Source organism: Spea bombifrons, chromosome 4 (assembly GCF_027358695.1).
Source record: "Spea bombifrons isolate aSpeBom1 chromosome 4, aSpeBom1.2.pri, whole genome shotgun sequence".
NCBI lineage: Eukaryota > Metazoa > Chordata > Amphibia > Anura > Pelobatidae > Spea > Spea bombifrons.
In genome coordinates, this window is record NC_071090.1 from 63,476,926 (window position 1) to 63,493,137 (window position 16,212).

Below are 16,212 nucleotides of genomic sequence, written 5' to 3' on the forward strand. Positions count from 1 at the left end.
ATGCACATAACCATTCGGTAGTTTGTGTCTGTGTAATTATGTTAGGTGTGTAAGTTTTTTACTGTGTGTTTTAACCCCTTAAGGACAATGGGCGGTCCCTAAACCCATTGAAAACAATGCATTTTGAGCCCATACATGTACGGGCTTTGTCATTAAGGGGTTAAAGTATGTTACTGTGTGTATAAGTATGTTACTGTGTTTGTGTGTGTAGGAGGAGCATTGGAGTCCCAACAGTATGTCTCACAGGGGGCCCTGGCATTTATTACGCCACTGAGTAGATAGGAGGTGCGTGTGCGCATTTGTGTATACATACTGTGTTAATGTTTGTGAACATATGATGTTGGCATGCGTGTGTCTGTTACGGTAAAGTGTTAGAGTGTGTAAGTGTATGGTGTTAGCACGAGTGTGTGTTAATATTTAGTTTAAGCATTTGTGTGTGGGTGTCAGCTTATGATGTTATAGTGAGTTTGTGTAGCAGCATATGGTGTTGGAGTGCCAGGGGCCTAAGGTTAATCGCATCTTGGAAGCTTGCCCCTGTTCTCATAAGGTGTCCTCATTTATGGCAGGATCTTAAGGAGAAGTGACAGGTAGAGCAATAAGTGGGATAGATATAGGGAAGGCTGATGGGAGGGGCATGGGACACAGGCATTAAGGAGGTTGTGGGCTCTAAGATTTCTGATGCCAATCAGACACAAAATATAGTTAATAATGTCCACATAATTTTTTCCTAATACATAGAATAAGAGGACATTGCAAGCACGTTAAATACATCAAAATTAATTATATAAGAGAAACACTACTATGCAACCAACGTTCTACAATAAATCTTTTCGCCGCTCATACCACCATGTGGGAGCAGCACCATGCCCTCACATCCACTAGTGAATATTAGGGCTGCTTCTACCCACAAACAAGCAAACCCATCTGCCCTTTGCTCCCTCCCTGTCATTAACATACACGCTGGCACACACTTTGTGTTATGTATCCCCACTGAGTCCCCAACTTCACAACTTGGCCAGTCCAAGTCAGACTGTCCTTTTTTCATAGTTCTAGAGTGACCAGGGGGCAATTTCCCTCTGCCCCCAATTAAGTCAAACATTCTTTGGCAAAAAAAAAAAAAAAAAAACACAAAGCACCATTAGTTATATTCACTGTTCCGTGGGCTTTAGAAAGCTACAATACATGAATAAATAGTATCCCCTTTTCGTAGATCTGGTGATTTGAAAATGAAAAAAAGACCTAACATTAAGAGCTGCAACCATGGAAACTAGTTGTAAAGTGGCTCCTGAAAAACTGCGTTAAGCAGCTACTGAGATTTCAGACAATGAAGATTTAATAATCAAAAAGTTGGACAAATGCTGTTTGACCTTAATTCAATATAAGGCTTCCCAAAACAAGACAACATATTTACCTGTGCTACCCATCAAATGAAATTTACTAAATTGACAGAGAAATGACAATTATACTGAAAAAACGCAATGACTAAGGATTTAATCATGAATGATCTATCTAACAGAGAGCACGTCAGTACTTTAGATCTTATTAGGACCTTTTAAGAAACATTCCCAGACATTGGCAATTTAGAGGAAAATGAAGAGAAATATCTAACCCACAACTTAAATTATCAAGGAACTCATGGCACAGAGGGATGTCCAACACAAATATTTTGGGGGGCATTGCCCCTTTTTTAATGTACTTGGGAATTGGCACATTCAGAAAGGGGCAGTATACTTCAAAACTCAGCATCCCTCAAACAAATGTCGATGGCACAAGGTCACCGTTGATTTATAGTACAGAGTACGCGTTTCTCATTATTTCCATTACATTATTGCACCAGACTGAAAAATAATGTTACAAGAAGAAAGTGAGTATTGCTTCTACTCTAGTGTATTTAGCAACTGGCAACTATACAATATATATATATATATATATATATATATATATATATATATATATATATATATATATATATATATGTATATACATACACACACGTGCATACACACTAACCTATAATCTTTCAAATTCAAAAATAATAAAAGCTTCATCACTGCTTCATCATATGGTTCTGCATTGTTCTATATCTGATTAAGTTGTGACAGTAACAACCGAGTGAAACAAAAATAGAACACCATCTGATTTCTTACCGGAAATTAGAATCTGAAGATTAAAGCAAATATTTATCAATTTGAGATTCATAACTAGAGAGGCAGATAATTAATATGTATCTCTCTAACTGATGATAATTTGTGTGTAGAATATCTATTTGGCAAGATGCTTTGCAAAATAGCAGACACTTTAACACTTCTGCATCAGAGATGCCAGGCAGGGTATATCACTTGCACTGAAAGTTTTATTTAGACAACAAACAAGAGTTTCTAACACTAAATTAAATGGAAAGTCACATTAAGTTTCTTTCATTCACAGATGAACGGAGAGGCATTATATTTCTTTTGAAAATGTGCTATGCAAGCTAATTAGCATCCCCTGTTTTAAGCAAAGTATTGAGCGGTTAACACTAAGAACTTTAAAAAAAAAAGATAAAAACAGAAGCAAGAAACAAAAAAAATACTATGGCAACAAACATTAAACCTTTTAATGCCTTCCTGTTTGTGTCGCTTGCCTAGAGGTAGGAATAGAATTTGAAGAACCATTGCCATTTCTGACTTAAAAAGCAGCAAGAATGTTATATTTAAGCAAGAGAGTAGAAATGGTAATTTCTTATTCCATGGTAATACAGTTCTAATTTATTAACATAGAGGTGATTTAACTTAAGCAGGGATGTCATTTTAACCCCAACTCCATGCCATGTTCCATTACTTGTGAACTTTAATGATGCCTTCCTATAATCATAAAGATGTACGAAAGGGGAATCTCATTGGGAGAGGTAAACCCTCAATCATTTTACGAGCTCCAGTAAGTCCTGTAACGGTTCTTAGTAGACATGATAAATGGACAGTGGAACTAGCATTGTTTACCTCCAGACATTGTCTTTGGTATTTTAATAATGCAAAAACAGCAAATTTATTTGAAATCCTAATTAGCATAACATTTTCAAGCAGCTCAGCATTTATACATAGTATTATATTACGCTTTTAATGAAAAAGACACCTTGATAAAACTAAGGCTTTACAAAAAATATGCATTTAAGCAATACACTGAAGGGAATTCACTGCTTTTAACCACTTATGCGGTTAACACATTTGCAATAACTACTCTTATAGTGGAACTGTTGTTTTTATCAACATATTGTACCTACAACATACTTTTGATTTGTTTAAATGCAAAACATTTACATTTTTGAATAATCTAAAAAACAAGTGCTTTTTTGTCAACAAAGCTTTTATCATAATTTATTGCATAAATGCATTTTATTCTGTTTATATATTCATTATTTTGCTTCTAGAGCAGTAGAACATTCAAATCCAGCAAACATGCTCCGAGAACAGAGGGACATTGGGGAGGAAAAAGGAACAAAGGACTTTGGGTCCCAAAGAAGCACTGTCCATCCAAAAGAGACGCACTTAGGAGATATACTGTTATTTGTAAAAGTGTCCTGGAGCGAAAATATTATGATAATCCAGAGTAGTTCAGTCTTGTTATTTTCACAATTCATTAAGTTTAGAAGAAACATACCCACTTCTAACTTGTAATTCACAGTTTTTAACAAGAAGCCATACTAAGCATATCTGCGATAAAGCCTCCTAACCATTTGGGGAATGTTACTGCCTAAAGCTACACAAGAAACGTTGACAAAATCCTGAACAATGGTCTTCTGGAAGCCTGTGGGGGATTAATTTATTCATATTCACTTTGTTGGAGTACAAAAAGCTGTTATTGTAAATTTGCCAAGAAAGCACCATAGCTTTATAACTGTAGGGGTATACATTTTTTTAAGCATTATATGTAAAACAGTTAACTTACAGCCCTCGTAGATGTCCGTGGGAATGTGAACCGCAGAATGTTCATAGGATGTGTGTCTCCGGAAGATTGGATCCTCCTGAAATACTGGCTTGATTCTTTGACTTCCAGTTTCGCTTTCATTTTTCTCAGGCTTAACAAAATCAAAAGACACTTATATTAACCGTTTGGAAAAATATCCAATGTTATGTATCATATTCTCATTAAATGCTTTAAATGAAACCATATTTTTGTTAGTGTGTAGTGAATGGACTGTTTTATCCCTTTAGTTCAGAGTAACAAATTACTAGTGTTGGATTTTGGCCCTGCAAAGTCTGGAGTAATCTACTACATGACCAAGGGTGTAGCTGTGATAAGAAAAAGGGTAGTCTTTATACGCCTCGACGAATTAAACCTTTATACGAAGCTCAAAACAGAAAGTAGTGGGACCCATACTGTCCAACCTGTCCCGTCCTGTTCCCCCCAAAAAATAAGCATTTTGTAAGCATCAAAAGAGTTAGCAGCTGCTATTTTAGTAGGCTTATAATGGTTAAGGCACATACAGTAAACTCATCTGCAATTCCAAGGTAGCCAAATGAAAGAAACAAACAAAAAATAGAATATATATGAATTAATTTGCAGGTTTGGATTTGTAAGCCTAGTTGCTGAAAGAAAGACAGGCACGGACATTCAAGAATGTTATAGTTACAATAACCGGTTTAAAACAAAAACAAATCAAACAGCTGGACAAGCTCATGTGTAGAGCATTAACCATTTAAAACCAACTAAGTGTTACCATTTCCACGAAATTACAAAATATAATACATTTCCTGCAAACAAAATTGAAGCTGGATTTCATCAAAACATCTCTTGACAACGGCACTTAAACATTGCAAACAAAATGTATCAGCTAGGAGTATATTCTTCGCATATAGAATATATTGAACTCACTCAGTAACCATGGAAGCATTAACAAGACTAGCACATTCCTATCTAGATCTGTAGATATATACAATTGACACTTGTCTGTATATAGTTAACAATTTAATGTTGAAAAATGAAAAAAAAAAAAAAAAAACTTTAACATACATCTGTTATTTGGTAGAAAAATTCTTCATTTTGCAAACTGACTAACGTGATTACTACTTTTTCTTTTTCTTTTTCATAGGGCTGTGTTGTGTTGTAGGACAAGCTTGGAAATGTTCAAAAAGTAATCCTCTTCTGTGTTGAAAACAATTAAAATCCAACTGCAACCAATTTGTCTCCAGAGGCAGAAAGCAAAATTCAATCAATAATGACAGAGCAAACTCCCACAGGAGGCTGGATCAGAGATTAATTTTTCATCTATTCAAAGTCGGCTTTCACTTATTGAATGCTTATATTAAGCAACAGACAGACAGAGATGGACAGATAGACTATAGAAGAAATGGCTCTCCTGGATCAGAGCATAGGTTTTGTCATCAATGTATATCACTAGATAAATTAAATCCACATAAATGTGCATAACTGACCAGTGGTCAGCAACAACAGGAATACCGACTGATATTTCTTGGGTGGATGATATGCTTAGATAGTGATGAGTGTCCAACTGCTTACGAAAGGTTCTTTGCAGCTAACACATTGTGTAAGCTTTTGTAAAAGACTTGTAAATGACAAAGCTTTCATATTATTCCCCTAAAGGCAGAATGAATCTATTGTTTGAATCAATGTTCCTTCCAGTGGTACTGTACTAGGCCCAGGATAAAACCATAACATAAAAGATAATATTAACACGTGACAGTTATACAATTTGACATGATGACTATAACATCAATTATCAAGAAAATAAGCGACTAAAGACAAAAAAGTAACATCATAGATACTTGCTGAATTAACAACATATACAATATATTTGGCAATGTTCTTATTAAATGATGATATTGAGGATGTCAATGTCAATCACTAAGAACGTAACCAGTGCATTTTTACATAACCTGAGTGTTTCAAAGAGAAACGTCTACAGAGCTGTTACATGCCCACCCTTTCTATGACCTGGAATATTAATGTGTCTAAAGTACCAGCAGCATGACCAGTACTGGGTTTAAGCCTGAGCCTAGTGAATAGTATAAAAAACGTAATGCCAATAGAGGAGTTCTCCCTATTGGTTTATGGTAAACCAGGCAGTCTAAACATGACATCATTGGGGTCCAAAATATACAAGAGAGATCCCAAGGGAATCTATTGTAATGTTTCAGTGGGAGCTCTGAATAAAATGGAAAACATTAAAAAAGGGAAAAAAATGTAAATAAAAGTATAAAAACCCAATACTTATCAATATCTACTCAACTCTTACTACTAGAAACATCCATGCCGTCAAATCCATTAGTAACGCAATGTGGCCCTCCAAAACATAAGAAATTAGGTAAAAGACGTATAACTGTAAGCGTGAGATGTTTCTGAATATTAATTTGGTTATTTTTCAGCACTGGCTCCTATCCAGTTTACATTTTAGCATATTCATAACAGAGTATTAATAATACATATTGTATTATATGAAATATATATGGTTTCAATAGATGGCTATAATTGTCCTGAAAATTTTGTATTTTTGTGGGTACACTAAAATACAGAAAAAGGGGTAATTAGATATTGTCAGAGATACACTATATGGGCAAAAGTATTGGGACAACTGACCATTACACCAACAGGGACTTTTATGACATCACTTTCTAACTACATATGTAGCTGGTCCCCTATACAGCTATAACAGCTTCCACTCTTCTGTGAACACTTTCCACAAGATTTTGGAGTGTTTCTGTAGGATTTCTTGTCATTAGTGAGGTCAGTCACTGATGTTAGATGAGAAGGCCTGACTTATAATCTCTGTTCCAGTTCATGCCAAAGGTGTTCGATGGAGTTGAGGTCAGGGCTCTGTGCGGGTCAGTCAAACCTATTTCATGAAGCTCCTGACACACGGCGCTTGTGCCAATGTTGCTTCTAGAGGCAGATTCTCTCTGTAGTGAGTTACGCACTGCGCTCTCTCAGCTGCCCTGCTCTGTGAGTGTGTGTGTTCTACCGCTTTGTGGCTACTACTAAACATTTCCACTTCACAATAACAGCACTTACAGTGGACCGGGGGCAGATCTGGCAGGGCAGAAATTTTATGACTGGCTGACGTGTGGCATCCTATGACACTGCCGTGTTTAAAGTCACAGAGCTCTTCAGTACGACCCATTCTACTGTCAATGTTTGTCTCTGGAGATGGCTGCCTATGTGCCTGATTTTATATACCTGTTAGCAATGGTAATGGTTGAAACACCTAAACTCAATAACTAGGAGGGGTATCCCAATACTTTTGTCCATATAGTGTATATACTGGACAAGTCACTTCAAATAGAAGATATTTTTTTCTTACTCAATATAGAAGCATACATACAGTTAATATTGGTCAATTTTTATTGGCAACATCGGTGGCATAAATTCATTTTAACAAATAAGCAAAGCTCTTAATTGAACATTAATAGTGAGCTAAGTCTGGATAGCACATGATGTGTGCCTTATGAGTCTCTAGTGACCAACTCTCCACCTAAAGAGTAGAAAAATCAATTATAAGTGATGATGTTCTAAATCTCTTTAGTTGCGTTAGAAAGATACAACCAACTCTCATTAGGGACATTTAAGAAGCAAGAGAATACTGCAAGCAATACTGCAAGCAATCACTACAGGTGGAGACATAAGAAACAGAAGTAAACAGAAGTGACTTTGTTATTCGCTATCTGTAAGTAAAGTCCACAACTAAACACTTCATATATCCAGAAGAGTTTTGTACGCTAAAACATAAGTGATTCTGAATGTCAAGGGCCATACAGAAGAGAGGGTTTCATCAAACCACTAATGAACAAAGATAAAATACTATAAGCTTGAAATGTTTTAGTAACATTTCAGCAAAAAGCCTAAGTATACCCTAATTTAAATGAAAAAGTATGCATAATGTAAAATGTATTTATATTTTAAGATGTTAAAATGTTAATATTTAACCAGGCACTTTATTATACTACATGTAAACATAACACAACTAATACCGAAAATCTCTAAATCATTACTTATATATTTGTGATCAAAAGCCCTCAGACGTTAAGTTTCTCTCACACGCAGTATTGCATTTATTAATAAAGAGATGGCTTTTTAGCATGCAGTACAATCTTAAAGTAAACACCGTATACTTTATGACAAAAAAAAACTTGGAAGCGCAAAGACCTCATTCTGTTTTGTTAAAGAAGAAGAAGCTTTAATGATAATAAACTCAAGTTAATAATAATGAAAAGTAATAAACATACAGTGTACGGGACAAAACCTGAATACTGGTCAACATCTGATGCATGGAGTACCACTCACTACCCCTGCTAAATGTGTGGCCTGATAACGAAAGACTGTAATGTACCTTGGAATAGGCAATTTCCATACTTTTATACCATATTTCTCAATGGGCAAACCTATACACTGAGATAAGAAGACATGCACTGTGCATTCACCTAGAAAGACATCCTGGTAAATGGAAAAGAAAAGTTACTGTTGACCAACTATGGGAAAGTTGGTATGTCGATATTAATCTCTCTGGAATTCTAAAGTACCAGAAGATGTTAATATATTTTTTGGATGTTATTACTAGTGAATTGACAAAATCAGGAGCATTAGGTGAAATCAATATACAAAGCAACACAAATGATTAGAGGGAATTAAATTCCACCGCTGTGTCTTGCCTGTGACAAAGAAAGGTGTAAGAAAGGAGGTCAGCAGCATTCTCCTGGAGTGTGCATAAATGGCAACAACATATAAAACATATTAGCTCCACTGATTAATGAGGCAATAGGATTTAGCCGACTAGTTTATATAATAAATATGTTTAGGTTAAATTGGTCTTGAAAAAAAATAAAAAATAAAATAAAAAAGTCTTAGGCAATTCCATTGGGTCTAAAATAAACAACAAGCATTTTCAGCTGGTTGATTTATTCATCTGAAGAGACATCAATTTCACCCTGTGCTTGTGGAAGGTTGAGAATGGATTGCAATGCCTCATGGTGACACATTTCATAGGTGTGAATGGTATTCATTTGCAGTGACATATGTGTCAGAAACTTGACAGAAGAGTGCTTACAACTAATGTTGATCTTTCAATCTGTACAAACTCAAAGGCTGATGTCCAAGGAATGCCTTTAATGTGACATGCCACATTAAGATAGGTGTTTCTACTGCAAATCTTAGCATTACAATTTGCCTGGGTTTTTTTTTTTAAGTTCTTAAAGGGAAAACCATGGTTTCCTCTGAATATGTATAAAAATTATTGAAATGTATATAAAAAATTTTTTTTTCATTAAAAGTTGTTCTCAACATTTTCTAGAGATAAAAGTACTATTTGTCTATTATTTGGGGGCCTCTATCATGAACAACAACATGGGTTATAATGTACCCAGTACACTGATACTAACCAACGTAACAGTCACAGGAGGATCAAACTGGACATTTGCAGATTTCCCCTAGATCCTCAAATACATGCCAAACCTAGATTTAAAATGGGTCTGGATATAATCATATTGATAAGTGATATTTTATCTTCAGAAATATAGCATTGCTTTGGCGAGGAAACAGCAATGCCATACCGTGCCAAATTTGCCTGGACAGTGCTATTTTTTAGGTCTGTCCCGGCAATGCATTACACTGTGCACAGGCAGTGTTGGGCTGCAGAAACTCTGGAACAGAAAGGGGGGGGGCTAAAGTGGGTTGGATCATGCAGCACCCCACAGCTCTGCCTAATTTAGGCCCCACCCCTTTATGCCCCTGGATATCTGGACATTCATTGTTTGACTATGTGGCCATACCATGTCCTATAATTTGTATAGGTCCACTAACCACACATGACAAGGACCATGACTCCAACCCCAAAGCACACAATGGGGAAAGTGGCAGAGGCCTTTGAGCCTGCCCAGAACCTGGAAATCCTTTTACGAGAAAGCACATGATATTGAGAAAGGGGAAAGTGGCACTAGGAATTACTGCATTGGTTACGTTTATTAACTCCACTCCCATACAACCGCTGTGTTGCTGTGGAGGTGACCTTAATGAGGTGTTCCCAATCTTGCAATTTGTCCTGTGCTTATTGAATAAACCCAATTGTATTTTTATCACATTCTTAAAATGATATCAGTAATTTATATTTCTTCGTTTTTGTCATTTTATTAAAAAGAAAAAAATGTAGGAAAATGGTTGTGTGCACTACCCAGTCTTCTTCTGAGACACCGTGGCCAGACACAAGAGAAAAGGTTGAGAATTTCGGTCATTGCTTGGACATGCCCCCATTTTCCTTAATGCATAATCGATAGAGGCACATAGTGAAAGTCAGAGTTTGCTTACAAGAAGTTATTATGAGTGGTATGGAAAAAACATAAATAAAACATTAATGTGCCTGTGATTACCTACTGGGCATTTATATTTTATTGTACTTTTATTACTCTTTTTCTCATTTCACACTCCACCACAAAAACAGAATCCTTTGCACAGATAAATCATTGCTGCCGCATTAGCAGGGAACTGGATTTAGATTTGGATGGATGTGCTCTAAGAGAAAAGCGAAAGAGAGAACAAGCACCAGATCTACCAGCACAGACCTTCGTGACTGCGGGTACAACTGACCTATAGTCTGGTCCAACTCGATTATGATTAAAGAACATAAATTACAGATCAGCAAGAAACGAAGATGAAAAACACAGGAGGGCATCGGTTAAAATAAAATGGGAATTGAAAAATGAATTATTTCTCAACTGCAGCAATTTAATGAACCTGTGTTATTAACAAGAGAAGGCACCTATTAGTTTTGCATAATATATATGGATATCCAAAATCTCTCTGTGGGGAGCTGTCATTTGCAATTTACATACATTACGGGCATGTGGCTTACTTTGTGAAGGAATAAAAGGACACCCTAGACATCATTTGCTCTATAATGCATATGATAGCTGTGTGCAGGCCCGGACTGGCCATCGGGCACACCGGGCATTTGCCCGGTGGGCCGGGCCACGGCAGGGCCGCATTGACTTAGGGACTGATGGAGCTGCAGCTCCAGGCCCCTACCCTACCTACGGCCGCATTGACGCAGGGCATAAGGGGCACCTGCCCCTTAAGCCCGCCGCAACTGCGACCGGGTCCGCCACTCTAAGGTGCCGGGAAGTCCCCACCAAGTCCGGCCTTACGGGTCTGCGGCCGCACAGGGTTTAAATTAAAACATCGGGGTTTTTTTTTACTTTATTTAACATCCTCCATGTTAAATAAAGTTTTTTTTTAACTTTATTTAACATGGAGGATGTTAAATAAAGTTGAAAAAAAAACCCCGATGTTTTAATTTAAACCCTGTGCGGCCGCAGACCCCTAAGGCCGGCCCTGGTGGGGGCTTCCCGGCCCCTTAGAGCAGGGCCGGCATTTGGGGTGTGCGCCACACTCCAGGGGGCCCAACGGGGGGCGGTCCGCACCGGGTGCCGCTCATCAGGGGGTGCCAACTTGCGGCACCCGGCACCCCTCCAGAGACGGACAGTAATGTCCGCCGCTGGAGGAGCAGACTCGCAAGGGAGCGGTATCGGAGGTTCAACCCGGCTTAAAATCACTCAAGGGAGCCGGAGGTCTGTTAAAGACCTCCGATACCGCTCCCTTGTGATCTGCGTGGCAACAGCTGCTGTGCGCCGGGATCTGACAACAAACCCCGGCGCACAGCAACACTGAAGCCGCGCCTACCGCTGTCCGTGCCCTCTGACCCGGAAGAAGACAGAGAAGAACTGAAGAAGAGGAGCGAAGAGGAGGAAAAGGAGCTGTAAGGAGAAAAGAGGAAAGGTAGGAAAACATTCAGTGAGAGTGGATTGGTGTATATGTGTGTGGATTGGTGTATATGTGTGTGGATTGGTATATATGTGTGTGGATTGGTATATATACGTGTGGATTGGTGTATATGTGTGTGGATTGGTATATATGTGTGGATTAGTGTATGTGTGTGGATTGGTATGTGTGTGGATTGGTATATATGTGTGGATTAGTATATATGTGTGGATTGGTATATATGTGTGGATTGGTGTATATGTGTGGATTGGTGTATATGTGTGGATTGGTGTATATGTGTGGATTGGTGTATATGTGTGTGGATTGGTGTATATGTGTGGATTGGTATACGTGTGGATTGGTATACGTGTGGATTGGTATATATGTGTGGATTGGTATACGTGTGGATTGGTATATATGTGTGGATTAGTATATATGTGTGGGTTAGTATATATGTGTGGATTGGTGTATGTGTGTGGATTGGTATGTGTGTGGATTGGTATACGTGTGGATTGGTATACGTGTGGATTGGTAAGTGTGTGAGAGTGATGGGTGTGCAGTGAGAAGGGGCAGAGGGGGGTTAGATAGTGAGAAAGGGGGAGAGGGGAAAGATAGAGGCGGTACATATTGAGAAGTGGGTTACATAGTGAGAAGGGGCAGATAAGATTAAGAGAGGGGGTAGTGTGAATGCGTATGAGAATGAATGAATAAATGTGTGGATGAATTGTGTGAATGCGTATGACAATTAATGAATTCATGTGAGGATGAATTGCTTGAATGATTTGTGAGACTGCATAGATGAATGTGTTAATGATTTGTGTGGATGATTAAATGCAAAGATGGTACGGGTGGGCTTAAATGCCCGGGCCTATTTTTTGTCCCAGTCCGGGCCTGGCTGTGTGGTCCCTTTAATAATTTTTTTTTTGCAAATGCATGTGTCCCTTTCCACACACCTTAGCTAAATACCGTGCAGGAAATGTGTTTGGTCAAACACATCTCTCAGCACGTGATATACTCACCTTTTGTTAGCTTCAGCACTGGTACAGCAAACGCTACAGGAGGGGGTCTATTTAGACCTCTGTGTGCATCTGTGGAAAGTGCCGTCATTGATTTCAATGGCAGCACTTCCCTGTAACTGATTGACTGCTTCAGATCATGGAGGAGGAGGGCAGCTGCTGCTACAGAGCAGCCTCTTCTGTGTCAGGTTAAGTACTTTATGTTCTTCTTTTGAAAGAATACATATTACACCCTTCAGTCTTGGGAGTTTTCATAACCAAAGGAACAAAATATTTTTTGACATTTTTAACATATGTTTGTTAAACCACGACTACCTTTTTCTATATTTGATGCACAAGTTATACACCATTGTGCTCAGGAGAAGTAGGTCTTTCTTTGAAAATAATAGAAATGCATACATTATAGTAATTATTAGTGATAATTAACAAAAACACCTATGCTAAAATAGAAAGTGAAATGTTTGCAATCTTGCATAAATGTTCTTCTACACTGTAAGTGCCACAGCTAAACAATGAGGGTCACATCCATGCTTCACATATTACCCTATATTATGTATTTTTAATACTATGGAATGGATTTGGCATAGTGATTTTTTTTTTTTTTACTTATAGTGTAGGGGTAAGGGGCAATTTTTTCATCATTTTGTTTTGTTTTTGCACTGTTCCCAGTACAGTATGGACTGAGATCTCTTTAGGGATCTGTCATACATTTTTTAAATTAATTTTATTTTATTTATTATAATTTCAATTAGGTTCATCCAAAATATCATTTGTGAGGTCAGGCACTGATGTTAGACAAGAAGGTACGACTCGCGATCACCGTTCCAATTAAGTCTAAAGATGTTCAATGGGGCTAAGGTCAGGGCTCTGGTGAGGAGGAACTTGAGTCGCCTGCACAAACTCATCAAACCATGTCTTCATGGACCTTGCTTTGTGCACAGGGGCACAGTCATGTTGGAAAAGGAAAAGGAAGCATGATTCATCCAGTCCAGTGACAAGGTGCTTTACCAAATCCAGCTAACACTTGACATTCCACATAGTGAGCTTTGGCTTATGTACAACTATTCGCCCATGAAAACCCATTTCATGAAGTTCCTAATGCCAAGTGATTGCGTTGATGTTGCTTTTAGAATTGGTTTGGAACTCTGTAGTGAGTCATGCTGTAGAGGACAGGCAATTTTTACTTGTTATGTGCTTCAGCACCCCTTCTCTGAGTGTCTATGGGCTACTGGTTAGTGGCTGATCTTGACCGACTTTTAGACACTTCTATTTCACAATAATAGCTCTTACAGTGGATCAGGTCAGATTTAGCAGGGCAGAAAAACTCAAGTACTGACTGGCAAAAGTGGCATCCTATGACGTTTAATCACATTTAAACTCACTGAGCTTTTCATGCCAATGTTTGTTTATGGAGATGGCGGCCTATGTGCTTGATTTTATATACCGGATAGCAATAGATGTGGCTGAAACCCCAGAACTCAATACCTAAGAAGGGTGTCCATATACTTATGGTCATATACTGTTTAATTCACTAAAGTATAAATGTTAACATGTTAAAAACTGCTAAAATTAGATGGATGCTTAGATTTAATGTGAAGATTTTGTACTTTACTGAAAAAGTGGCAGTTAAGTGTAAGAGCCTCTCATGAGAAGTGGCAGAGATTAATCCAATGAAGAGGTTTAAACACATATAACATAGCTATAAGGGTCTTTATAGCAGGTAAAATGGGCAGATGGGGTAGACCATTTGGTTTTTATGTGCTGTCAAATTCCATGTTGCTAACAAGAAAAGGCTGCCCCAGGACATAAGACAAGTAAAAACACTGTAATGTGCCAACCATAAAGTAAACAATAAAAAGTAAACAATTGTACCTTAAACCATACACTACATTCCAAAAAATGATAGAACAAAATACTTACATCCATTTGATCATCCTTTGCATTGTAGTAAACGATGTCATTTTTCTAGAAGAGAAATGAGAAGGGATAAAGGTTTATAATTTAAACCAGAAACAATAACTTCAAAGGAAAAACAACAGAAGTTTCAGATTACGTAACGTTTAATCTAAGTTTCCATTTGATACATGAAAATATAAAACGAAGCTGTGAATGTTGCTATATTTGGAATCCACCTTCCTTATTAAAATTGTTTATCAAATATCGGTGAAGGGATGGCAAGAGAAAACTTAATTCTTAAAGCTTATTAGAGCCATTTGTTCTAATTATACGTGAACTTTTCACATTGAGGGACCACGTACATCACAAATGTATTTTAGTTGTCATGAAGAAATTTCATCCTACAAGCGGTACAGTGGGTTAATAAAAAAATAGGTACAATTAACTCAAGGAAATTAATCATAGCATTTTTAGTTATTCAAAAACATATTATATTATTCAGCATTAGTGCTAGAGTCCAATGGAAAATGTCAACCCAACAGTTCTAGAGCAGATGTGCTAATGCACTGAAAGACTGCACCCTTAATTATTTGTAGCACCCACATACTCCACACTGTTGTAAAATGGATGAGCATCATAAAAACATTTGTGACATTACAAAACACTGCATAGCAATGGAGACAGATATAATAGGTCAGAGTGCAATACTTTGAAGTGGTCACCAGCTCATATATTCGGATGATCAAAACCATTGAGAATATGGATTAAAAGCCATCACCCAGGGTTCTTCACTAGAAAAGGTCTCTGGAGAACAAGGTTATTTGCAGAAAATGACCAACTAATAAAAAGAGCCTTTTCGAGATATGAGTACATGATTGAAATACACATCTATCTTGTATCGTGAATGGTTTCTAAAGATGTCTTAACTGAATTCTGATTCCCTCGCCTTTCGTTTTTTATATAAAAAGTGTTGCTGTTAAGAGTGTTACAAGAAACGTTTCCAGAAGAGGTTGGAAACAATGTTGGGAATTAGTTTCAAAGGCCAATTCTCATTAAAACTAAGTTGTGCCATAGTAGAGGTGTGAGAATAGAAACCAATCCTGCACATACGCTATATTTACTTTTGTCAGTCTTTTGACCATGGGTTAAATATCTCATTATAATTGTTAATTCCTCACCTTGATGATTGTGAATGATCAAAAGCTTTTTTTCCCAGACATAATTTTCACTTTAGTATAGAGATCATAAACATTGTTTTCATGTGGCATATTAAAAAAGAACTAAAAGAAAATGATTATTTGACTTATTTATTATAAAGTAAATGCAGGAGATTCATGTTGATAATTAATGTATTGAAAAGAATAACATGTTAGCGTATATCAGATAAAAGTAAAACTAGAAAGGAGAGCTAATGCCAGAGAGACTAATCATAGAATGAGAGTGCTGACAATTTTTTTGTTATATTTTACCAATGGGATTTTAGCAGATGGCTTGCAAATATATCAGCATGTGTCTATTACAAAAATCAGGTTACAGATCTTCATGTCTGTCAGCTGATATCTGA

At 37.3% G+C, this 16,212-nt stretch overlaps 1 protein-coding gene across 4 annotated transcripts in view; it reads right to left on the reverse strand.

The window, feature by feature from the left end:
* The window catches only part of CACNA2D1 (calcium voltage-gated channel auxiliary subunit alpha2delta 1), a 247,077-nt gene that overhangs the window by 115,155 nt on the left and 115,710 nt on the right, over positions 1-16,212 (reverse strand). For all 4 annotated transcript variants that reach the window (XM_053465052.1, XM_053465051.1, XM_053465049.1 and 1 more), the window contains exons 5-6: positions 14,673-14,717; positions 3,925-4,054 (exon numbers count right to left, since the gene is read on the reverse strand). In XM_053465052.1, the coding sequence (XP_053321027.1) occupies positions 3,925-4,054; positions 14,673-14,717 (175 nt within the window). The remainder of the gene's footprint in view (positions 1-3,924; positions 4,055-14,672; positions 14,718-16,212) is intronic.